The sequence below is a fragment of the Perca fluviatilis genome, chromosome 7 (genome assembly GCF_010015445.1).
Source record: "Perca fluviatilis chromosome 7, GENO_Pfluv_1.0, whole genome shotgun sequence".
Lineage (NCBI taxonomy): Eukaryota > Metazoa > Chordata > Actinopteri > Perciformes > Percidae > Perca > Perca fluviatilis.
In genome coordinates, this window is record NC_053118.1 from 14637577 (window position 1) to 14660722 (window position 23146).

Genomic DNA, 23146 nt, shown 5'->3' on the forward strand with positions numbered 1-23146 from the left:
GACGGCTCCTAGTTTAAAGTGAAAACAAATTTTCAGTGTAAAATAAGCCTGTATGTCACCGTAAAGAAGATTTTTATGATTGCTGTTTTGATTCATTTTGATTCATGTTGTTGTTCAGGGGTTTTCCCTGCCATTTAATCATTCCAGGAAAACAGCATTGTCTCGCTTTCCATCCCTCAAAGGTTATGGGAAATAATGAATGAATAATACCAGTTTCAAGGCAAACGTTTTCATGTGTGGGTGTGTGTGAGTGTGAGTGTACTGTACGTGCACACAAAGTTTCGGCGACACCAGTTGTTCCTTGTACGTTTAATGGCAAAATAACAGGACAAAATAAGATATTTACAACACTTAGTAACATGTAAACACAATCTTCTGTACAAAGAAATATACATGCAAAAGTAAAAATAAGTCATAATAAGACATTCAAAATGACATTGCTGCAGTCTTGTTCTATGTGTATTTAAAATATGACATAGTTAAGAGGTTTACATCCTGGGTGTGGGCAAACTGCCCAGCCCTCTCTGTACATCTTTACATCATGTATAGGCTGGGTTTCCCAAAGGCATTTTATTACTTAGATCATATTCTTCCATGAATAGGCTTTAAGAGAATTTGATTTTGATAAACCGATTAACAGCATGATTTTGGGAAACCTAGATCCACACCAATAAATAAAAATGACACAAAATGAAAGACTGTACAGACCGACAAAAGTCATTTAACTCAACATGTTATTGACTTGTTTAACATTAAATCAGATATTAACTCTTACAGCCTTCAGATAAAATAAGAAAGTTTGCACGTTTTAAGTTCCACCCACCTCTCTAGGTTGGCTCCCTCAACTGGCACTTAAAAAAAAAGTTTTCAACAACTTTGTAACCGAAATACATCAACTTATTCAAATGAAAATAACTGGAAGAGACCTCTTTCACGGCAGATACCTGTTAATGCTGAATGAAATTTATCAAAGGGATACATTTGAACTGTTGGTGGTACAATATTTGGGTGTCTCCTAAAAGGTTTAATGCATTCTTCAATAAATTAAAGTCTGTGGTAAATGGTCCACGATGAGACATTTTTCCAGACCTTTTGCTTGGTAAAAATGTCAACCAAGTCTGTCTTATGACGTACAACTGAGATGCTAAAAAAATCGAGCGACATACACCAGTATCTACCTACAAAAGCCAAACAAACTTACACAGCAAACCACTTTGTGCACAGCTTGAAAAAAGACAAGTGAAATATTGTTGTTTTTTTTCAGCAAAAATCCACCAAACAATTTCTTATAACAATAAGAATAAATAAATCCAGACTGGACCCGTGTAACACTCACATGTCCTGGTTCAGTGTGGTCTGTTATAACTTAACATGAGAAACAAAAATCTAAACATTTGAGCAGGAAAAAAAAAGCATAGTCAACTTTGGTATTGTTACAGAAAATAAAAACAGAACAATGACAAAATGAAAGCATAAGTGCCTATATTTTATAGATACACATTTTTTTATACATTATTTCTGAAAACCCACCTCTTGTCTGGGGGGGGTTTCGCAGATATTAATACTGAACTTAATACGTAAGAGTTAACACAATACAGACATCTATCGCAGTACCAGGTACGTACATGCCTTTTTAAGAATACGGCTACAACACAAAGTCTTCATAAATAGTTGCATAAATGTTAAAGCTGCAACATTGCACATGGGAATTAATGCAAAATACGAGTGCATTTCTAGTAGCGGTTTGTTCATGGTGAAAATCCAGCTGCTGAGGTTCCGCAGGAAGCGACTTACCTAACAAACTGCATGGAGTCACTAATACTCGGCAAATGAAATAGCTTTTGTTCATTTGAGACAAATTCTTCAAAATGATAATGAAAGGCAGGAATTCGTTATTTACAAATAAGGCGAATGCAGGTAAAAACCGGAGAAGCTTTGCCGAATAGCTTGTTGAAGTTAATTTAGTTTCCCTTAGTGTCACAAACTGAAAAGATTATACCTTTTAAATTGAACAGGGACATAAAGATAAGCAAACTATTGCACTGAATGTAACTATAATGTGTTTGTGGAAAACATGGTTTTGGTCTTTATCTTATTCTAGAATAAGTGGACCCTGCTGATGGGTGCCACTTTGTTCACACATCTCACTCCTCCTTTGTTTTTATTTTACGTACTAACTCACCTTTGTTTTCCAAAAGGTACGAATAAAGACAGTTCTCTGTTTCCTCACTGTACATGGTTTCATTTACAAAAAAGTAATCTCTCATTACAAAAAAACATTTTCTCGTGTTCAACCGAAAGCAGCCTGAATTTCTCTTATTATACAGTATCATATTTTCTCTGTTCAGCACTGTTCGACTTGCTCAAGCTTGCTGAGAAAAGCTTGTTGAGAAAGCTCGGTTTTCTCTCCCTGCTAAGTCAAGGTTTGAAAGCTCAAACTGATTCCAGCAGTTCATTTGTTGTGCAGGCATAATGACAATATGCCAAGGTGTGTTCAGGAGGGGAGTTGGGGAGAGTCAAAGGGTTTATCAGCAGAGTCGCTCAGTCAGCAGCAGCAGGACTTTTGTGGCTTAGTGAAGGAAAAGGTGATCATTGTGGAAAAGTTGCTGGTGGTCCTCTCAGTAACACAGTGCAACTGAACAAAGTTAACTTGTTACCCATCCTCCATAGTGTGCTGGCCAGTCAGGAATTCCTTCTATACCACAACAATGCAGATAACAGGTCTCTACAGTACATGTTGCTGTCACATCTACCTAGTGAGCTGTTTGTTAGATGTGGTTGAGCAGGCGGCTGTGAAGGAAGGCCTTAATGGTGCCAATGGGCCGAACATCGTTCTGGTGTTTCCGTCTCTCGATGAAGGAAATGAGTCTGGAGGTATCCAGATGTGAGGTGTGATGATTCTGAGATGTTGGCAGCGGCGGTGGCTGCGTAAGATTTAAGGTGGCATGGCCAGCGTCAAAATTGATCACACCTCGAGGCAGGAGCCAGGGCTCCTGCAGGCAGGACGCTGCAGAGGGCCGTCGCTCCGGCTCGCCCTGGAGCAGCAGGCAGACAAAGTCCCTGGCAGCTGGGCTCACACCCTGGAAGTAATCCTCGGGGAAGCTGAAGTCCAGGCGACAGATGTTCAGACACGTCTCCTCCAAACTCTCGTCCAGGAAGGGAGAGGCGCCACTAAGTACAACGTAGGTCACCACCCCTGTATAAATCATCCAGTCAATACACCAGGAGATAAATCAATAAAATAGTTTGCAACAGGAAATTACGGGTTATGTTTATCAAGTCACCTGCACAATATATTACCAAACTATGTGTTTATAAATAAGTTTCTTATGGTGTTATATATAATTTACAAACTACTTGTGCTTAGTTACAGACCTAAGCTCCAAAGGTCAGACATCAGTGAGGCAGGCTGACCCAGGATCAGCTCAGGAGCAGAAAACTCTGGGCTCCCCAGGAGAGGATGGATGTAGAAGGAGGAAGGGTTCAGCTGAATGGCATCGCCAAAGTCTGTCAGCTTGATCACTGGCTGGGAAGACGCATGTTCCACCACAATGTTCTCTGGCTGCGGGAGCAGGGAAAAGGAACATTACACCCAGAAAAAACATTGTTCTTAACAGCAGAACATCCACTGGGCCAAACTGAGAGTCAGCTTTTATTGTTTTAAGCTGACTCTTGTGATACTTAACAAACTACTAATAATCTACTAATTCTTTAGCTCTACACTGATCTCAGAATATGTATTTACTTTGAGATCAAGGTGTGCTATCTTCCAGCTGTGCAGGTAGTGGAGAGCTTCAAGAATATCTCTGAGGTAGAGAGCCACCTTCTCCTCTGTAAGGTTGCCCCAGCTCACTACATAGTCCAGGAAACGTCCCTGGTCTGCCCTGAAAATACAAACGCATATTGCATTTGTATGTCATTGGCGACTTGAAATTCACAATTTGTTTTAATACATCTTTAAAACAATGAGGAGTCACAACAGCCACAGGGAAACACAACTGTACTTACAGCTCTTGTACGAGTACGTAGCTGTTGGCCGTCTCATACGTGTCCAGCAGCTTGACCAGGTTGGGATGGTCTAGAGTCTGGAGGAGTCTGACCTCCTGCAGCACCTGCTCTCGACGCAGCAGCTTCTTGTTAATGTGTTTCACTGCAACTGTCCGTTTACTCCCTCTCTGGTCACACCGCTTAGTCACTGAGAACCGGCCCCTGGGGAGCACAAGCGAGGGTTAGAAGAATATATAATAATAATAATAATAATAATAGATTTTATTTGTAATGCACTTTACATTTGGAGCAAATCTCATAGTGCTACAGTTAAGATCATAAAAACATGGTAAGAACATCAATATAAAATACAAATAGACTTGCAGGGTTAATTAACACTCATAAGTTCTGCTAAAAAGAAATGTTTTTAGTCCTTTTTTAGAAGTCTCAGTAGTTTGAGGTGCCCTCAGATGGTCGGGGAGGGCATTCCAAATCCGAGGAGCGGCAGAACAGAAAGCCTGATTACCCATGGTGCTGAGCTTAGTCTTGGGGAGAAGGAGGCGGTTTGAGATTGTTGAACGGAGGGATCGAGTTGTAGTTAGAGGGGTGAGTAGTTCTCTCAGGTGTGTGAGAGGGGGGGCATTTCCATTGATGCACTGGTGGTTAAGAAGGGAGACCTTGTATTCAATCCTGGCAGAAACGGGAAACGAGTGAAGTGAATGGAGAATGGGTGTGATGTGGTCATATTTTCCCACTCTCATCAGGATCCTGCATGCGGGCTTTTGTTAGGGATCCCGATGAGAAGTGCGTTACAGTAATCCAGTCTGGATGAGACAAAAGCGTGGACCAGTTTTTCAGCATCTGCTAAGGTGAGTGTGGAATGGAGTTTTGCAATATTTTGGAGTTGGTAGAAAGAAATCTTGCAGAGGTTTTTGATATGGGCTTCAAAGGTGAGTTGTGAGTCAAATCTTACACCAAGATTGGTGACAGTTGTGGAGAGGGGAATGTCATGACCAGAGATAGTTATACCGGTTATGGAGGAAGACTGGATTTGATGTGAGGTGCCAACAAGAATTGCCTCAGTTTTGGAGCTGTTTAACTGGAGGAAATTGTGTTTCATCCACACCTTTATCTCCTCCAGACAGGTGGTGAGTGCTGAAGACGGAGATGATATTGGTGAAGCTGCAGAGGTGTGTTTTCGATTTCATGTACAGTTGTGTGTCATCAGCATAGCAGTGAAATGAGACTCCATAGCGGCCAATGACATGGCCGAGAGGGAGGATGTAAATGATGAAGAGGATGGGGCCAAGGACTGACCCTTAAATGACCCAAGGCATTCAAACGAAGACAGCTCAGGCAGGGTTATAGGGGACAAGATCAGATCACTTCGGTGGATGACAGCCAGACCACCACCACGGCCTGTGCTGCGGGCTTTCTGTAAGTAACAGTAGCCAGGAGGACAGGTCTCATTTCAAAAAGAATAAACATCTGGTTGATGCCAAGTTTCTGTAAGGCACATCATATCCAAACACTTATCCAGAATATGGTCATGTATGAGGCAAGATTTGTTTGTGATGGATTGTGTATTGAAAAGTTCAATTTTGATATTTGATGCAGCAGTGAGTCTCTGTATTAGCTGGGGTAGATTGAGGTCCACTCCACATTTTCCACGTTTTCCCTCCCGATCAGTGCGAAGTGTTGTCATGGAAACTCCAGCGTTACTAGTTCGAGGAGTGGCAGTGCCCTGACGACGTGTTCGAGATGCGACGGTGCGCACGCCAGACCAGAGGAATGGGATGATGTGATCAGACCGGGAGAAAACAAACTTTCGACCGCAACTTCTGTGAATGTAACGGGGCCTGCGAAGGAGTCCAAGTTGTTTAAAACTGATAGATATGCACGATGGAGTGGTGTAGTTGTTGAATTTCTTTAGTTGGGTGATAGAACAGTTCAACATCATGCCAGCCGTGGAGAGTGGTCTGTTAGCCGTTAGCCATGCCCTTGATGCACAGTGGAGAGCCATCAGACACAGTAAGCAAACAACTGTGACTTTGGGTGAAGACCTCGCGATCATCGGCAGAGACTTTGGGTGAAAGCCTCACGGTAGCAGGCAGTGATGAACAGATACCGGAATCTCCGAGCGATGGAAAACTGATAAATGCTATACGTTACTTTTTCTTCACTATGGATCTCAGGTACACTTTCAAATCATTTAATGAATGCTTTACTTGAAATTCACTGCATGAAAAGTGGGATTTTTGTCAGTATGCGGCACCGTAGATTTTTATTTCCATGATTCATTCACAGTCTCCATAGAGCTCAACCACTGAGCATAGTGACATGACTACAGTGGCCTTTCTTTGGTCTTGCTCATCCAACATTGTCTGGTGGAATGGAGACAGAGGCACCACTGTACAGTTTTTTTAAGAGAAGTCTTTCTGCTGACACCAGATTACTGTGCTTCACATAAAGCATATCAGCTTTGTCATTGCATGACAAGGTCCCAACCATTTGTCTTCTTAAAATACTGGCAAATTCAGGACCACATTCACATGTCCATGGCATATGAAGCTGTTGGCTCTGCTGAAATGGCCTCATAATCTAGACTTCAATTGTCCTATTGTTATTAAGCTTTCCCAGTATTCCATTAAATCTCACTGTAATTCACCTCCACACCAGTGTGTGCGCTGTTCGCGCCCTGCTGGTTAATCCGCTCCTCTTTGTATCTCTGCCCCGCCCCCTAACCCCACCCAGAGTGATAGAGAAAGACATGGCTCTGCCCCCACCCTCACTGCTTCGATTTGAAAATAGCGGCGGGACTCGGGAGATGAGTCCGAGAGTTAGAGCAAAAACTTCTGAAATGTGGGAATATTTCAGGCCAAATGGTAAAAGAGTTGTCTGTACACTCTGTCAGACTTCACTTGGAAACACACAGGAGTTGTTCAAGACGTTTGGAGAGGGTTTTTTTCTCTCCTCCATATCACCTCCGGGGCTCCAAAGATGCGCTCACAGAAAAGAAAAAGTCAACGTAAGTATATGATTATTAATGAAACGGCGAGCTAGTCTGTACTGTTTATTAACTCTTGATCGTACAATGACTGTATTTGGATGTTAAACAGGCTACTTAGACTTGGCAGTAATGTTTTAAACCCCACCAAGTTTAAACGCGAGCAGCACAGAGCTGTGTGCCTGGCTGCTTTCAGCGCCATTCATTACAGAGCTGAGCGGGTGAGTTGATTTATGAAAGTGTATTTTTTGATTTTGTAATTTCCAGAAAGCAGTCGCCGTCTTCACAACTCCGAGACAAACTGTAGCAAGCGCTACTAACCGGAGCAAGGGTAACATTTAAAGAATATGCTTTCATTGAATGAACTTCATTAATTTTTCTGTATAAGGACATAGATACCGATCTTAACCATACTTTTTTTTTTTTTTACAGACTAACCTCGCCTCATAACGAGGCTGTGACCTATATTTGCTAGGAGCTATGTCTGCAAGTCCAGATTTACATGATGCTGATAATGACGCCATTGTGTGTAAGTATTTTTTACTTTTTCATCTTTCCTTGTTTAATTTTACTGTGACTTATGTTTTTTTTTTTTATTCATACCACTCTCATATAATTGTTTTCCAGCTGCCTGTAAGACATATTACGAGACAGCACGCAGGAGCTTCAGCTAGAAACAACCAGATGTGGCATCGCGGGCAGAAGCTGTGAAGAGTTCAGCTCGGAGTCGGTCGAGAAGAAAAGAGGGTAAGATGAGATCCGTTTGGTTAATGTGAATATTTTTCAGGTGCATTCATAGATGTGTTGTGTCCGTAAGCAGTGCATTGCGCAGTACTGATTGTCTTTATTGATTGATTTTACAGCTGCTGGAAGCGAGACAGAGTGAGCTGGCTGCGGGTGAGGTGGGCATTTGGAAGTGCGCCACCATAGACCTACAGGACAAGGCACCACAGACGTCTGCTAAATGGACCGAATTCAGACCGAATGCTGCCGGTTACCTCCAGCTCCGAGGCGGCCGAGGGTTAGGTGTGGACGGTGCTGCTTCTCGTGAGCGTGGGATATTTGTTGTGTGTGCTGTGTGTCTCCGATGCTTTGTACATAGTTTTTTTTCTGATTGCGTTTGTGTTTTGTGTCAATAAAGCTCTATCTTTGAATAAACAGCACGTTCCTGGCAAATCATTTTAACTATGATAATCATGACATGAATATACAACATAGCATATATGAAATGAATATAATAAATAAATATATATATATATATATAATTTTATTATAATAATAATGGCCCAGGTTGACCAATAACCTAACCCGTGACAGACCTGTCAACCAATCACGAGAGATTTTTCTTGTTTAAAAGTAGTGGTTTCAGCCAATAGTGAGTGAGGAAATTCCAGCCAGGCCAGACGTTCTCTGGCCAGGCGCCTATTCATATTCTAATTAGATCCATTAACACCTCCGCGGGGGCTCTCCATATACGTCATGGTTCGTTTCCGACAATATGGCACAGACGAACGTGACGTTCGCAGCCTGTAAATTGTCGATAACTGCCGAAAATTAGGGGGATTTCCGGGCGTTTACAGGCATTTACAGGGACGGAAATCCCACTTTTCATGCAGTGATTGTGACTTCTTCTCCCTCCCATTTACTGTAACTATAGTGTATTTGCCTGGACTGGATTTAACAGGTAGAATCAGTTGGGGAGGATACGCACTAACATTTGTCGGATCAGTCATAATATATTAGGTATTGTAGTCAATTAGCAAGAAATAAAAAGAAAAACCTTAGTTCTACTTTACAACTACCTAACTCCTACTATTAATGCAACTGGTAACGATGTCAGTAATATTGAGAATGTATTAGCTTTGATGTGGTCAAGGAAGAGTCAAACAGTAAAAGTTCAAATAAAAGGGGGGTTAATCGGCACATTCTTACCTTCCTAGTTCAGTGATCTCTGTGTAGTGGGACTCAAAGCTGCTTTTCCAGATTACTTCACTGCCATCATCAGGGGTTACTGAGAACACAATTATATTGGATTAAGTACAATGCTGTGCTTGCTTTTCAAAGCATCTATTTAAGTAGGACTTTTTCTTTTTTGTTTGCTTAACAGAAATTAAAGTTAAACTAACGTGTACAGTTTCACTGGTTCAAACCCTACCTGAGGTGGTGTAAGTACAACAATGTACCCAATCATTTTGCTTTACAGAACAAACCCAGTTAGCTCACTGGCAAATGAATAGTTAAAGGGTTTATACCATGACAGGGCTCTCACCTGAGACTCTGAGGCTGGCGGAGGAAGTGACAGAGCCTGCCACATTTGTGGCAACACAGGTGTACACACCACTGTCCTCTACAGACACTCCCAGGATACGGAGAGCTGCCTCTCCTGTCTCACTGTAGAGAGAGAGAGAGAGAGAGAGAGAGAGAGAGATAAACTATTGATCACATAGCATTATGCAACCCACAGATTTTCCTGTGAATGGCCAAACATACAGTAGCATTTTATATTTCTTAGAATTAAGGCTTCATATCCCATGAATCTGATTCTTTAATTAAGTCACTTCAAACTCAAGTCTAGATATATGCTGTCACCTGTAAGTGATGCTGTACTGTCCGTTGTTGCTCAGAATGTTGTTCTCAGGTCCCCGCCACGTGACGGTGGCCCGGGGTCGACCACACACTTTGCACTTGAAAGTAACACTGTCGCCACCCTCACATGCTACATCCCTAACAGGGATCAGGAACTCTGGAAGAGCTGGAGAGAAAAAATAGAAGTCAAAACCTTGAATCCCAAATCAGCTTAAAACACATTTCTATACATGTTAAAAGTTATAGGTTTCCAAGTAACAGCCCATGACAGGAGGGGATTGATTTAAAAGGCCTTAATGTCCAATTCAAGAATGTAATTTGTTAAGGTTTATTGGTACATTCTCTCTTTAGGTTTCCTTGATTGTTTTAACACACACCCGCATGCACCCACTCACCCACTCCTCGTTCAAAAGGAACAACGTGTACATACCATCATGGATGAAGTTGGGATTTAGAAGCTGTAATGAAAATGTAAGGACAACATTAGATGTTTTGCACAAACAAAAATGTAAAGAGCAAATTAATTGGATTTGTAAAAATTATCATCACAATCCACCTTGACAGAGACTTTGTTGGCCAGGCCGTCCTGAGACTTGCGATAGCCGTTTTCCATCTTTCTCCCCTCTTTGTCTCTTTTCTCAGACTTTCGGCGGATACGGAGTGCTGTGTGCCATGATAATGATTTTCTAAAGCAAACCAGACCAGTCTCAGTTTCTATTCCGTTTTTGCATAATCATGATGAATTCTGACATTTGCACTTGCTTGTTTTCCTCTCAAAAACAGGACAAGTGTCTCGTATTCTTACTTGATGGTTCCTTCAGGGAGTTCGGGTGTGATTGAGGTTGAGGTATGTCCTAATACATAGCCAGGGATCCAGCCCTCAGCGGCAGGGCAGTGCTCATTGGAGGCTCGGTACACCAGGAACATGTTTTGCTGGTTGCTGGCTAGCATTTGGACCACCTCACCCTGCACCACACTGATCTCATCCTCCTTCACTGCCACATAGTCCTGGGTCACCAACATGGTGGACACACTGCTGCTGCTACTGCTTTCACTCTGTCAAAGAAGAGTGTAAAACTTTAGACTTAAACACACAACGCTGTTTAAACAAAGCACAAGGTTAGACTGCACATGCAAGCAAACCAACAACATACACACTTACACACACTTACACACACTTACACACACTTACACACACGCACACACACACACAGAGCTAAAAAGGGGAGTACAGAAGTGTATCAGTAGCTTCACACCAATCAAATGCAGGATTTGATCGATGGTTACACACACAAATGACCTTGCTATTATGCTTGATGCATGCAGGAAGCATTGCAAAATTATTTTATTTATCTTGCATATAAATGGGTAAAGCAATCATTTACATCTACAGTGGTGACTAAGAAGATATTGTATAAGACAGAAGTTCTGAAATACGGAACTTTGTGTTCCCAAGAACAGAGTGAAGTTGACGTAAAAATACAGAAGACAATCTTTCAGCTTGCAGAGAGACAGAGCAGGTTGAAGTAAAGCAAACAGCAGCTGGTGTAGTTTTGAGGTTTACCATTAAAGGAACAAAGATAGAAAGGGGGTAAAATGTGAAAGAGCTCCTCATCCGTGACAAAGTTTTGACCAGAGATCATTGATTATCGCATGAGGATATTACCATGGAAGTATGATTGAAAAATATCAAATGTAATGGTATTTTTTAAAAAAAAAATTTTATAATTTGGCAACTGTTAGTGTTTATTAGCTGCAGTAGAGAGGCAAACACACACTGAAGCTCAGAGAGTCTAAGAAAGCAGATACAACAGCTGCTCTATGAGTCAGATCCACACTGTTAGTACATTCTGGGAGAGCCAGAAAATTCTCTCTCACACACACACTGTCGGTGAAGTTAGTGCACTCAGATAGCCGTTAATCTCCAGTGTAGTAGTCGATGCATGTACAAGCCATTCTCAGAGCCAGCGGCAGGGTGACTGACGGACAGCCAGTCAGTGAGGGTGGGGTTAGTGACTAGTGAGTAGCTCTAGGCCTCACTAAAGCCTGGGCCTCGACTTGGCATCTTACCCCGTTGCTCTGGGTGGAGTGTATGGACTGCTCGCTGGTGGAGGAGCAGGTGCTCATGCGGTCTATGTCCTTACTGTGGGTGGAGTGGCGGTGATGAGAGGGCGTCCCATGGCTTCCTCTGCCCAAAGAGTCCCCTCCCCCACCACTGTCACTGGGGTAGGAGAAGGAACCAGCCCAGCTGGCGGGAGAGGGAGGCACAGCAGGGACCATAGCCCAGAAAGAGTTACCTTTATGGGCTGGGCTAGAGGGGACAAATACTTCCTTTCCTCCACCTCCAGGGGACAGAGGTGAAATCAGAGGAGAAACTGTCCCAACCCGAGGGCTTTTTAGGGGCAAATTAAGAGGAGCCACAGCCATCTGTGGTATTCCAGCTGTTTGATGTTTCTGGTTTTCTTCATAGCCCCCCAGACCCGGTCTGACATTGGCCTCCATGTTGTCTGATGCTCTGTTACTGTTATTACTGTTACTTCCATGAGGACTATTCAGCATTCTCATCTTAGGGACCTCTGAGGCCAACACCTCTCCATTTGTGGTTGTGTCTGAGTAGGGGTTAGAGGGGAGGGATTGAGGGGACGGAGGGTGGCAGGGTGACCACATACCTGCTGATCTGTCGGGCCCCTCAGGGCCCGGGGGATGGTGGTGGTGGACGGGCTGGGGGAGGCGTGAGGATGGCTGGGGGATGCGGGAGGGTCGGGAGCGAGGTCCGCACAGAGAAGAGGAGCTGCTCCCTGATCCTCCAGAGCCACCGCCGCCACCTCCCCCACCCATGTTGGAGGTACTGTTGGAGCTGCTGCCTCCTGGCAGGCCTCCAGTACTACTGCTGCTACTGCTGGGTGGACCGCCTGGCCCGCCACCACCCACGTGGTTCCTCTGGTACTCTATGGGTGATGTCAGAGCTGTGGGAGAGGATGAGGGGCAAGATGACAAAAAAAGCATAAAAACTCATAATAATCAAGACAGAACCCTTAAGAAAACACTAGAGAGTATTTAGTTCCAAGAGGCTGAAAAAGATCTAGTACAATATTGAAAACTCAAAAATAATGGTACTTGTGCAAATTTCCACTAAAGGACCAAGTCCAGCATTATTTGGGTGTAAGCTTGTAATTTTGTGTGCACAGTAATAGGCACATCATACTCTTACCATTGAGGAAATTGCGCTGGTTCTCCAGTATCTGGCTGACCTGGTGGACCCAGACTTGACTGACTCCAGGGCTCACTGAATGGAGGGTGTATCGCTCCAGGCTGCCACTCGATGATCTGGAGGTGAGCGTGAACTTGCAGGGGTCATCTGCATTTTCTTCTAAACCCAACCAGCTCACCTGAAGTGATGGGAAAAGAAAGGAGGAAGAGAGAAGAAAAAGGAAGAGAGAGGAAGTGTGGCAAAGAAAAAAGTAAAAATGGCTGAGTATTTTGAATAAGAAGCTACAGTACAATCAGTATGTGAACATGCAATACATACAGTAAACAAGGGGGTTAAAGTGGGCTGGAACAACTATTTGGTAAAGTCAGTTGAACAGGTGAAGATCACATGGTGGTAGCATACCGGTTACAAACCGGCTCGGTAGTGAACGATACGGTAACATGCTGCATATCCAGTGTTTTTAGCTGAGCTAGACAGAGAATATTAGTTTAAATAGATTGGTGATGCTGTTTTGCCCTCATTCTTCATCGTGAAGTAACCTGGAAGTGAATGTAGCCCCAGTGTGTTTTATGTGGAGTAACTGCGTCGGCCTCCGTTTACAAAAAATAGACTTTTAAATGATTGTCAGCAACCGGTCATACTGTAACTTAGGAGGCAATATGGCATGCAGTTAACACACTAGTCATCATTTTGTTTTACTCCAGTCAATTGCACCTGGTGACCACTGTTTTGGAAGAAGAACACAACGAGAGTAACAGGTGAACTAGCTTTAAAAGGGAGTTTTCTTGAAGTGCTGTGTAGTGTAGGGCTGCACAAAATGAGGAAAATATGGGATAACATTATTGAGTATCGCGATAATCAGAGATGGGAAGTAACGAAGTACAAATACTTCGTTACTGTACTTAAGTCGATTTTTCGGATATTTCTACTTTACTTTACTATTTTTTTTTGTGCCGACTTTTTACTTTTACTCCTTACATTTTAACACGAATATCGGTACTTTCTACTCCTTACATTTTAAAAATTGGCTCGTTACTTTAGTTTTGTACAAGAGGTCGTAATGTCGGAGAATAGCGCGGACACGCGCCTCACACCGGGGCGGGCGCGTGCACACAGAAAAAAGTGAAAAAAAAAGAAAAGAGACTGCTGTCCGGAGGATAATCAGTTGAGATCGTGTGTGTCGTCCTTGAGAACTGTAAGTCGTATAACTTATGTTGTCAGTTCATTTAAGCCTGTTGTTGTATTGGTCTATAGTTCCTGCACAGTTAAAGTAGGTTAGCTAGTGATTTAGTTGTTTGTGTTCTTCACCTGTTAGCTAGGTTTCACGTTGCTACACGCAACGTCATTCCCAAGCATCAAAAGAGAGAAGTTGTCCGTGTTTTACAGACACACCTGGGGAGGGGGGGAGTTTGAAACCAGCATCAGCTTTAAATACGGTCCTAATCTAGTCCTCACTAGCAAGTTTCAAATAATTTCACTGGAGTTACCGTTATTATTTTTCACGTGATCAATACCGAATTCAATCTAATTGGATGGGAATATACTGTAGGCTACGTTGCATGTAACGCACCACTACAAGATGACTCGACAGATTCGGCCGCATTCTGCATTCATTTGCGGCAAATAATTGCAACATGATGGTGGTAACGTTAGCACTAGTAGTATGGACGGCGACATGATTGAAAATGAAGAAAACAGAGATCCCAGAGATTAGGCAGACAAGCAGCAAGACATTCCCAATCATCCCTGGCCTTATCTGAGAGAGATGTTTGAGATAGGCTAGGAGGCATCAAGTATGACTCCTGGCCAATGTGCTGTGTAACTCTAAAAGTATGGGGAACTTCTTAATTAATCTATGTTTAGTAATTCATATTGTATCCTTTATTTTCTTTCTATATTTGAGCACACACACATGCATGTAGATTCCTTTAAATGTTATGGGGACGATTAAAAAAGAGAAACTGGATCTGTGAATTCTCACAGAATCACAATTGAATTCAAATCTTGCTACTCAGTCAGCATCTTTAGAATTTAAAATGTTAAATTTGAGAATGGAATTTGGTGTGGTGTTAGCACACCCTCCGCCCAGATCGTAGGGTTCCACCAAACTGCCAGAGCCCACTTTAACCCCTGCATGGACAGTGTAATTTTATCAACTGTGGGAGGCTTTTATTTTGCTCTAACTGTAGCTTGCTCTAACATTTTATTGAGTTGCACTTACCTTGATGTTGTTCTTGAAGAGGTAGCCAGGAGAAGAGAAGCCCTTCTTTTTGTCTATGGGCTCACTGAAGATGACAATCTGCTCAAACAGGAAGACTCTCCTCTCTTTCATCCTGGACAGAAGTCCTCCATCCTGGTCTGCCACCATGAAGGTGTCTTGTAAGAGCAATCTTCCCTGCGCCACAATTTTACCCTGAAGAAAGAGGGAGAGCAGAGAGAAAGAAAATCAGAAAACAGGGACAGCGGAGGACAGCATGCTCTTCAATGTTTTGACTGCCAGTTTTCATAAATAAAATTTTGAATAAGCAAGAGACGGGCAAAAACAAAAGCAATGTCTAATACATCACAAACTACCTACAGTACTACATATGTGCAAAAATTAGTGCACACTGACACCTAGAGGCAGTTGACTGAAATTAGAAATTGATTTCTGCAGGGTACACAGTAAACTATTTGCATTGCTACCTTATTTAATTCAGTATAGTTGTCCAAGCACACACACAGACAGGCACAGACATGCACAAACTTCTGAGAGGATAAAGAGCGGTCTTACATCGAAGCCTTGAAGGCGCCCAACATTCATCATGTCATTGCAGCGCTTGGGGACCACACACATCACCTCTACAGCTTTCTATAGTAGAACATGAGAGTAACACAAACTTTAAGAGACGAATTTCAAGAGAGTCAAGTAAAAAAAAAGATAGAGGATTAGAATGTGAGTCTTAGTATAAAAAATAGATTATTATACATCATCACTTGGCAATCTGGGCATCACATTACCTCCAGCTCTGTCGTATCCACTCCAGCTTTCTTAGAAATTTTGAGAAGATCCTGTTAAAGAGGTCAAATGTTTAGAAATTTTTTTTATTGTGTTGATCAATATGAAAATTACTTTTACTTAGTGTGAATGCAGCCTGCAAAGTAAGAACACTACAGTAGATTTACCTTCAGTAGCAACTGGTACTTCATTATACGTTGGACGGGTTTGATTAGCAGGTCAGTAATCTGCAATCTGTGGCCCAATCGCTGCTTGAGGTCCTGATGAAAGATACACATATTATTATCTCTATAATAAAATAGTGATTACCTGGATAATACAACATAGAGAACATTCTATAGGCCTGGGTAGTTGTAAAAATAATCTTACTTCAAAGTAAGTGTCAATGTACTCTGACACAATGTGCTCAGATTTAGGTTTGTTCTGGCAGTACACGATGTACATGTGTAGCCTCCGCTCCTGCAAATGGAACAAAACCAGAAAACAAAGGTAGCTTTTAGAAGTGAAAAAAATGATAGTTTAAACTATTATTTCCTTGCTCTCTCTTTTAAATTCAATAAAATTGACTTGACAATCCACCCTTCAACAAAAAATGTAATGCTAAACAAATGTGAATAGGTTCCTCACCTGTTTGATAAATAAAGGAGCCAGCCTGTCAGGATCCTCTAAACACTTCTCAAGCTCTCCAAGGAAAAGACTGGGGACCAATCAAGAGAGAAATACGTGATTAAATCTGCTAAGGAACTTGGTACTGCCTGTATTTTTACTTTATATTGTCCGTCTGCACGCTGTGGCAGATAATGCAACTCTAATAAAAAATTGTAGTGGATATTGTAGGGCATGTTAACTGGATAAGACTGCCAAGCATACTCTTTGTGCCAGTCATAGATCTGATGGATGTTTCCAAAGACGATCTTGTCTTTTCCTCTCATGTCATCTGGAACTCCTTCTTCTTTCATCCTGCTCATGTAGCCCTGAGGGAAGAAAGGTCGACTCGTTTGTAAAACATACAGCAAACACCGACCAAAAAGAAATCTCTGAATGTCTTTTTTTTTTTTACCTCCACCACTGATCCCAGATCTCTGACATAGTCTCTCTCAGTCTCCACCAGCTCCAGAAGCACATAACTGGAAGACACAAAACAGAAATTGTCACTGTGCAATACAAATGTAATGCACTCAGCTGTGGATGAACATCAGAAATGTTCCATATAAGCACACAGATGAAGACAAACGTGATTCACTGATTGAACTCAAGCAGCTTTTGTTTATCAATACACTAACACGACACAGGCTTATAACTTACTGTCTTCTCTTGAAGAAGCCGGACTTGCGCTCATCCAACTCATCGATGGGTGAGGAGGAGGAGAGGAGGGAGTTGTCGGAGGGGTTGAAGGAGGGAGAGCTGCTGTCGCCCTGCTCTACCGACAGAGAGCTGGGACGATCCTCCAGTGACTGAGGAAAGACGAGGACAGAGGCAAGGAGAGGACCAGAGTGCAAAGGGGGAAAAACAGAAGATTGAAGAAAAAAGGAACTGTCACTGAGCTGGAAAAAACAGCTGAAAGAGTATTTACAGTATGTGGTCTCATCTTTTAGACAGCAGGTTTCATTTAAAAGGTATTAACTTTACTTTGATATGTGTCCACACTGTGTGTAAGCCAGTGGGCATGTGTGTTGGGGATATTGGCCAGTGCGATGCCCATTTGTTGGAAGAGTGGACAGCTGGCATAGTGAGTCACAGTCCTGACAGATGAATAGTTAGGCCATGATGCCATTCTCTGTCAATAACACCAGAACAACAGTGTGTGTGTGTGTGTGTGTGTGTGTGTGTGTGTGTGTGTGCTTGTAATCTATCAGAAGTCTTCTGTGTATAAATGCGGCACCTTTGCGTGTACTTGTGAGTTTTGTTTATTATTTTTTTTCTCACCATCTTGCTCTTCACCAGCTCTTCGATGGCACTGACCAGTTCAGCAGCACTGGGTGTCTCTGAACTGTTGGGACGAGCGGACAGACGAGATGCAGACTGATAGGACAGAGAAAATGGAAGAAAGAAGGAAAGTTAATGGTTAAGGTGTAAAACATGACAAATGTAACACTTGGCAGAGCTGCATTCGAACAGGAGTCATACATTCTCAAACGGCTACTACTGTGAATGTGATCAGGCTCACCATTGTTGAGTTTGGACCCCGATATTCCACATGTCCAAATAAGGACTTGGTGGGTGTGATCTCCCTAATAAAAGGGTTAACTGGGGCCAAGTTGGAGTCAACAGGGTTAACAGTTATGAGGAGGGTTTAGGTCAATGGCAAGCTCTAGGATTGGACTGCTCTTCAAGCACGAGCGCCATGATTGGTCAAACAACTTATATACAGCAAACATTGTTGCTTAATACTCCATTGGAGAGAATGTTTGCCTCCGCAACAGAGCCATTGCAGCAGGCAACGTTTTTTAAAAGGCAACTTTTCAAAACCAGACTTAATGGGAATTCACCATTTAGTCCCACAAACACCTCACAACTGCAGCAACACATGGATGGAGTATCCACTTCAGCAACAGTAGAACAATTACACTCCACAGGAATGACATTTAGTTGAAGAAAGAAAAAGAAAAAAGTTGAATAAAGAAGGATCCAAAGTGGAGATGGAGTGGCTTGTTTACATGGAGAGATAGGGAAACTGGGAAAGAAGAGAAGCAGAACAAAAATCAACGTAATGCTGAAAGGAGGAACATGCAACCATCAAGGAAATAAGAGAAAAACAAGAAAGGTTATTAGTGCCAAAGTAAAAGTTTAGATTGTGTAAGCTTTGTGTGGACCTCTACATAGAACCAAACACAAAACTCTGCTTAAATTAAGATTAATGTTGATAAAATATTTTAAGGAATTAGCAAAAAAGAATTTTGTGTTCTTGCACTTATGTGTTGGGAATTTCTTTATTAGGAGTAACCCGTTGAGATGCACCATCTCGTTTTTGAGGGGGTCCTTAAACTTATCTGTGTTATCTTATCTTACACATGTGCAAACCTCCCCTCAGTTAATTGACAAAACATTTTATACATGTATTTGTGTGCCACTGTATTGCTGATGAAGCAAAGCATGTTTGGCCCATTTTAAATATATTGAGATTGCCCTGCGTGACCAACCTTGTCGTCCTGGGAGTCGGGCTGCAGCAGGCTGTGTTGCTGGATGGCCATAGGTGGAGGTAGAGGGACGGCATCAGCCCCCTCCTCTCCTTCCTCCTCACCGCAGCTCTGCATGCCTGATGAGGAAGACTTGGACAGGGTACCACTGCTCAGCCCCTCATTACGCATTCGCTAGAAACAGAGAGGAGAACAATGATTGTCAGTTGGTAGGTCGGAACCAAAACTCTTTGAATCATCTGGCAGGGTCGGTTATCCACTGCTTTATCTGTTCTTACTTCCTCCAGTGTTTCGTCCTGTGGCGTGGCGGCGCTGTCGTCAGAGTCCTTCTGCGAGCCGGCCATTGTGTCCATGTTCTTCCTTGTAACTTCCCGGTTCTTCTTGTGCTTGTGGGCGAGCTTCTTGACGTGGCCATCAGCTTTGCCGGAGCTCAGCCGCCGCACTGGGCTGGTCAGCCACTTCCGTAAGGTGTTCCCAGGACGTTTGGGTCCTGGTGAGCTGTGTGGACCCAGCGTCTGGCTGGAGCCTGGGTGTAGGGCGTCGTTACTGGATACAGACAAGGTGTCTAAGGGTGAACAGGAGAAAAGAAAGAGAAGGTTGATATTGCTATTATCACAAGTATAGTCTGTGATTTGAATGCACACAAAAGGGGTTATCGCACCAAAACAATCAAAACACAAGATTGGAATGTGCTATTAGTCATTCTAAATTAAGACAATCTGATGATGTCACTGCTTGGTGTAGTCAGGAATCAAAATGCTCCAATCAGTTGGCCAATACTAACAGCAGTGGTTTTTCTTGTCATTGGTTCACAGGTCTTTCAATTCAGGGACTAAACCTAGACACAACTAACCCATTTGATTAATGTCTGGTGCTGTAAAAAGATTACATCAGAAATGCTTGTAAAGCCTGAAGCTTTGTTCATCAGTAGTTAATGTATTCAAGTTGTGTAACAAACAATAAACAACATTTTACATGTAGTCACCATATATGCATATGTGAGTTTGCATAGAGTGAGAAACACTGAGGGAAAACAGGGTATATGATAACAATGCGTGTGCTTCTGTTTGTTTGTACAGGGTTTGTATGTGTTATGTGCAGTAGGCAGGCTGGCCTTCTCACAGTGATGCTCGCCTTAGGGAATCTGTAGGAGGAAAGCTCTTCTTCAACTAGTGATGGAGCGATGGAAAAAAAAAAGACAGGATAAAGGGTTACTAGAGGCTTTGTCTGAATGCTTCAAAGATCCATCCCTCTGTCTTACTAGTCTGCTCATTCGATCCATCCTATCTTTAGCCTCAACCCCTTTCTCCTACATTACCCTAACACCATACCTGCCAACACTCCCGTTTTTCCCGGTATTCTCCCGTTTTTTTTAGCCCTATCTCCCGGACCCCTCCTGGTTTGTTATTTCTCCCGGGATACTCCCCCCGTAATTTGCATGGCCCAAACTCCTTTATAAATAATCGGACCAATATGTTTGTCTAATGTTGACCTGTTGCCAGATCTTGTATGAAATGCATCCTATTCACACAATCCACACACCATATACAATTTTCAACCCGTTTGTCACCTCAACCTGACAACCTATAACCCAGCTGCGCAGTTGATCTCTGCGCAAACTTCGTGGAAAGTTCAGACCTGAAAGCGAGCCAATAAAAATGGCAGGTGAAGGCGGTGTTCCCGCAAAGAAATATAGCTGTAAATTTCAACAGTGTTGGGCGCAACAATATACATGCATCTTACATAGTCATATCGACAACCTCCACGCTTTTTGTAAGGTATGTCGCATTGATTCTAATATAGCGCACGGTGGGAAAAATGACATTACCCAGTACATTAAAACACAGCGGGTCAGTACACTTAACAGTGCCCCCCCTTTTTATTATTTTACGCCCCTGCCTCTCAGACAGCCTGAATCCACTGCTGCTTTGTATGATAATGTTGAAGTTGGATTTGTTTGTGTGCTCTCACACTGTGCAACATGAGCCCAACTCTGACACCACACATCATTCCCTGGACAAGACCTCCTCTAAGACCTCATAGTTCAAAACAAGGTAACATGATTTAAGAGTATCCCTTACTCTGCTGCCATTACGAGAGCAAAGAAAAATAACCCTCTAGATTTGACTTTGAAGAGCTTCGGCAATCACCCAAGCATGAGGAGAGTACCTCTTACTACGTATCTATCAAAAACTAGGACTGGGACACATTCCAGGAACACAGAGTTCTCATTAAAAGTCTCTCAATACGCTCCTAAACTGATTGACTGAGTCTTCTATCCCTTTAACATGCAAAGCTGATCAGGGCTGTAGCTAAACTAAATCAGATCATTCTTTCTTTGTGCAGGAAGATCTCAGGAGATGATGTTCTCATTGTGCAGATGATAAAAAACAAAAACAAGTGCTTTCCTATAGGGGCCGGAGTTGACTCAAGGACGATACTTTACTCCTATTGCATCACATCATGAGTTGTTGAGTCGAAGCAAAATGTAGAAAAGAATACAATTACATTTGTTAATGTTTTTGAGAAACTTAGTGACCTATATTTGAGGATACTTTGCAGCAGCTTGACTAAAATGTAAAATGTTGGAGAGATTCAGGCTTCAGCCTCTCCATCAATTAGCTATACAAGTGGTTAAAAAGATGCAGCTGTGTCCAAGTTAAATGGCTCTTATGAATGGCAGGTGTGGAAATTCTGCCTTCACTTCTCCACTGTATAAACGCATCTGCATGTGAACATGCGTGTCAGTCATTCAGCCTCTGGGAGACTCATTTTTACTGCACACTGCTGATACGAAGCATGTGTTCTCACATTGCATGCAAGGGAGGAAGAAAGCACAGTTCCCAGAATAACAAGCATCTCCCACACCATTAAGACCCTGAAGCCATCTTATTTGAGACTGCTCTCACCATCTCATTCTGACAAAGCCCAGAACATTTGGAGATATCTTCAGTATAACCTGAGCGATAATAGTCATGATCTTTCACTGATTCTGCTATACTTAGGTTGCCTCGTGCAAGATTTTCTTAGCCATGAGTCTGGCGAACAATACCGTGAATAAGTCAAGGCAGAGCAGGTGAGAACACATCTTTTCATCCTATTTTCATCCTGCAATTTATTTTTTACCAGACAGAAAGTCAGACGGATACTGTTCCATCTCCCAGGGAAGGGGAAGCTCGAACTGCTCTGAAGATCTATAAATTCCACCCAAAGGGCATATTTAAAGACGATAAAAAGTGGGGTGCAGGGGCTGTCCATCTTGCTTGAGGGCAATTTGATGGAAGATAATCCCATTTCGTTGGCACAAATCTTTACATGCAAACTCACTGTTTAGTAAAGAGTTTAGGGAAACTGTGATTTACCTGCCGCCACCATCTCCCCTGCAGTACCAAATGAAAACCAGAGTCATAAATGTTCATTACGATACTTCCCTGGAATGTTTTAGTCATGGGTACAATCATGGAGACTATTTTAGGCTGTAATTCTGATGACAAAGAATCCCCTTAGCATTTATTATTGTTGTTGGTCTCCAAGGACTATTAAAACCCTCCTTAATGAATTCTGTATAATGTATAATCTATAATATTATTCATACTAAGAGCAATTATAGGTAAAGGTGCTGAGGGGGTCTTTGAAATATTAGGTTTTCAAAGTCCTGAATACTTTGGGTAGTAACTGTGAGTGGACACTTAAGCATCACACAACTCTTTTTTAAGGTTTTCTCATGGTATTTTCTAATGTAAACCAGGTCCCTTTCTACTATTTTTATTACAAGTGGCCAACAAAACTGATGACCCACAGTGCACACCTACTTGCAAACCAAATTCATAATTTAACACCAGATTCAGGGAATAAACCAGAGAGCCAGACACAGGAGTCAGGGCCCCTCACATAGAGCAAACAGACCGTGGTTCCTGGACACGCACTGGCATCACATCTCACATGTAACCCTGCTGTAAGCAAGTACGTCTTAGCTATTACATCAAAGGCTGCGGGGCAAGTTAAGCAGACAAATATTTTACAGTCACTTCACACCAACTGGGTTTCTGGTGAAAAACAATTATTTTTTCCCTTTGAATGGCATTCAAATACTGAAATACAAAATGTAAAACTGAGATAACTGCCTTTGTGGTTCCAGTTGTAAGGGAATAACGCCTCAATAAATTGCCAATATTCAAATTAGAATTCCATAAATTTTGAATATTATACATTAGCAGGAT

General features: G+C 42.4%; 1 protein-coding gene and 1 long non-coding RNA gene across 2 annotated transcripts in view; one reads left to right on the forward strand and one right to left on the reverse strand.

The window, feature by feature from the left end:
* Positions 1–293: 293 nt before the first annotated feature.
* The window catches only part of triob (trio Rho guanine nucleotide exchange factor b), a 118315-nt gene continuing 95462 nt past the window's right edge, over positions 294–23146 (reverse strand). The window contains 24 exon segments of the mRNA XM_039805510.1: positions 294–3196; positions 3376–3562; positions 3746–3884; positions 4009–4209; positions 8927–9005; positions 9264–9385; positions 9584–9746; positions 10011–10038; positions 10137–10266; positions 10386–10636; positions 11651–12546; positions 12792–12969; positions 15013–15204; positions 15565–15642; positions 15792–15842; positions 15957–16049; positions 16159–16248; positions 16417–16486; positions 16660–16763; positions 16850–16916; positions 17095–17243; positions 17716–17811; positions 18930–19100; positions 19205–19491. Coding sequence (XP_039661444.1) covers positions 2769–3196; positions 3376–3562; positions 3746–3884; positions 4009–4209; positions 8927–9005; positions 9264–9385; positions 9584–9746; positions 10011–10038; positions 10137–10266; positions 10386–10636; positions 11651–12546; positions 12792–12969; positions 15013–15204; positions 15565–15642; positions 15792–15842; positions 15957–16049; positions 16159–16248; positions 16417–16486; positions 16660–16763; positions 16850–16916; positions 17095–17243; positions 17716–17811; positions 18930–19100; positions 19205–19491 — 4250 coding nt within the window. The 3' untranslated portion in view covers positions 294–2768.
* On the forward strand, positions 7265–7665 carry LOC120562067. The gene is made up of 3 exons (XR_005639683.1): positions 7265–7325; positions 7427–7523; positions 7622–7665. It is a non-coding gene; the product is annotated as an uncharacterized LOC120562067 (long non-coding RNA).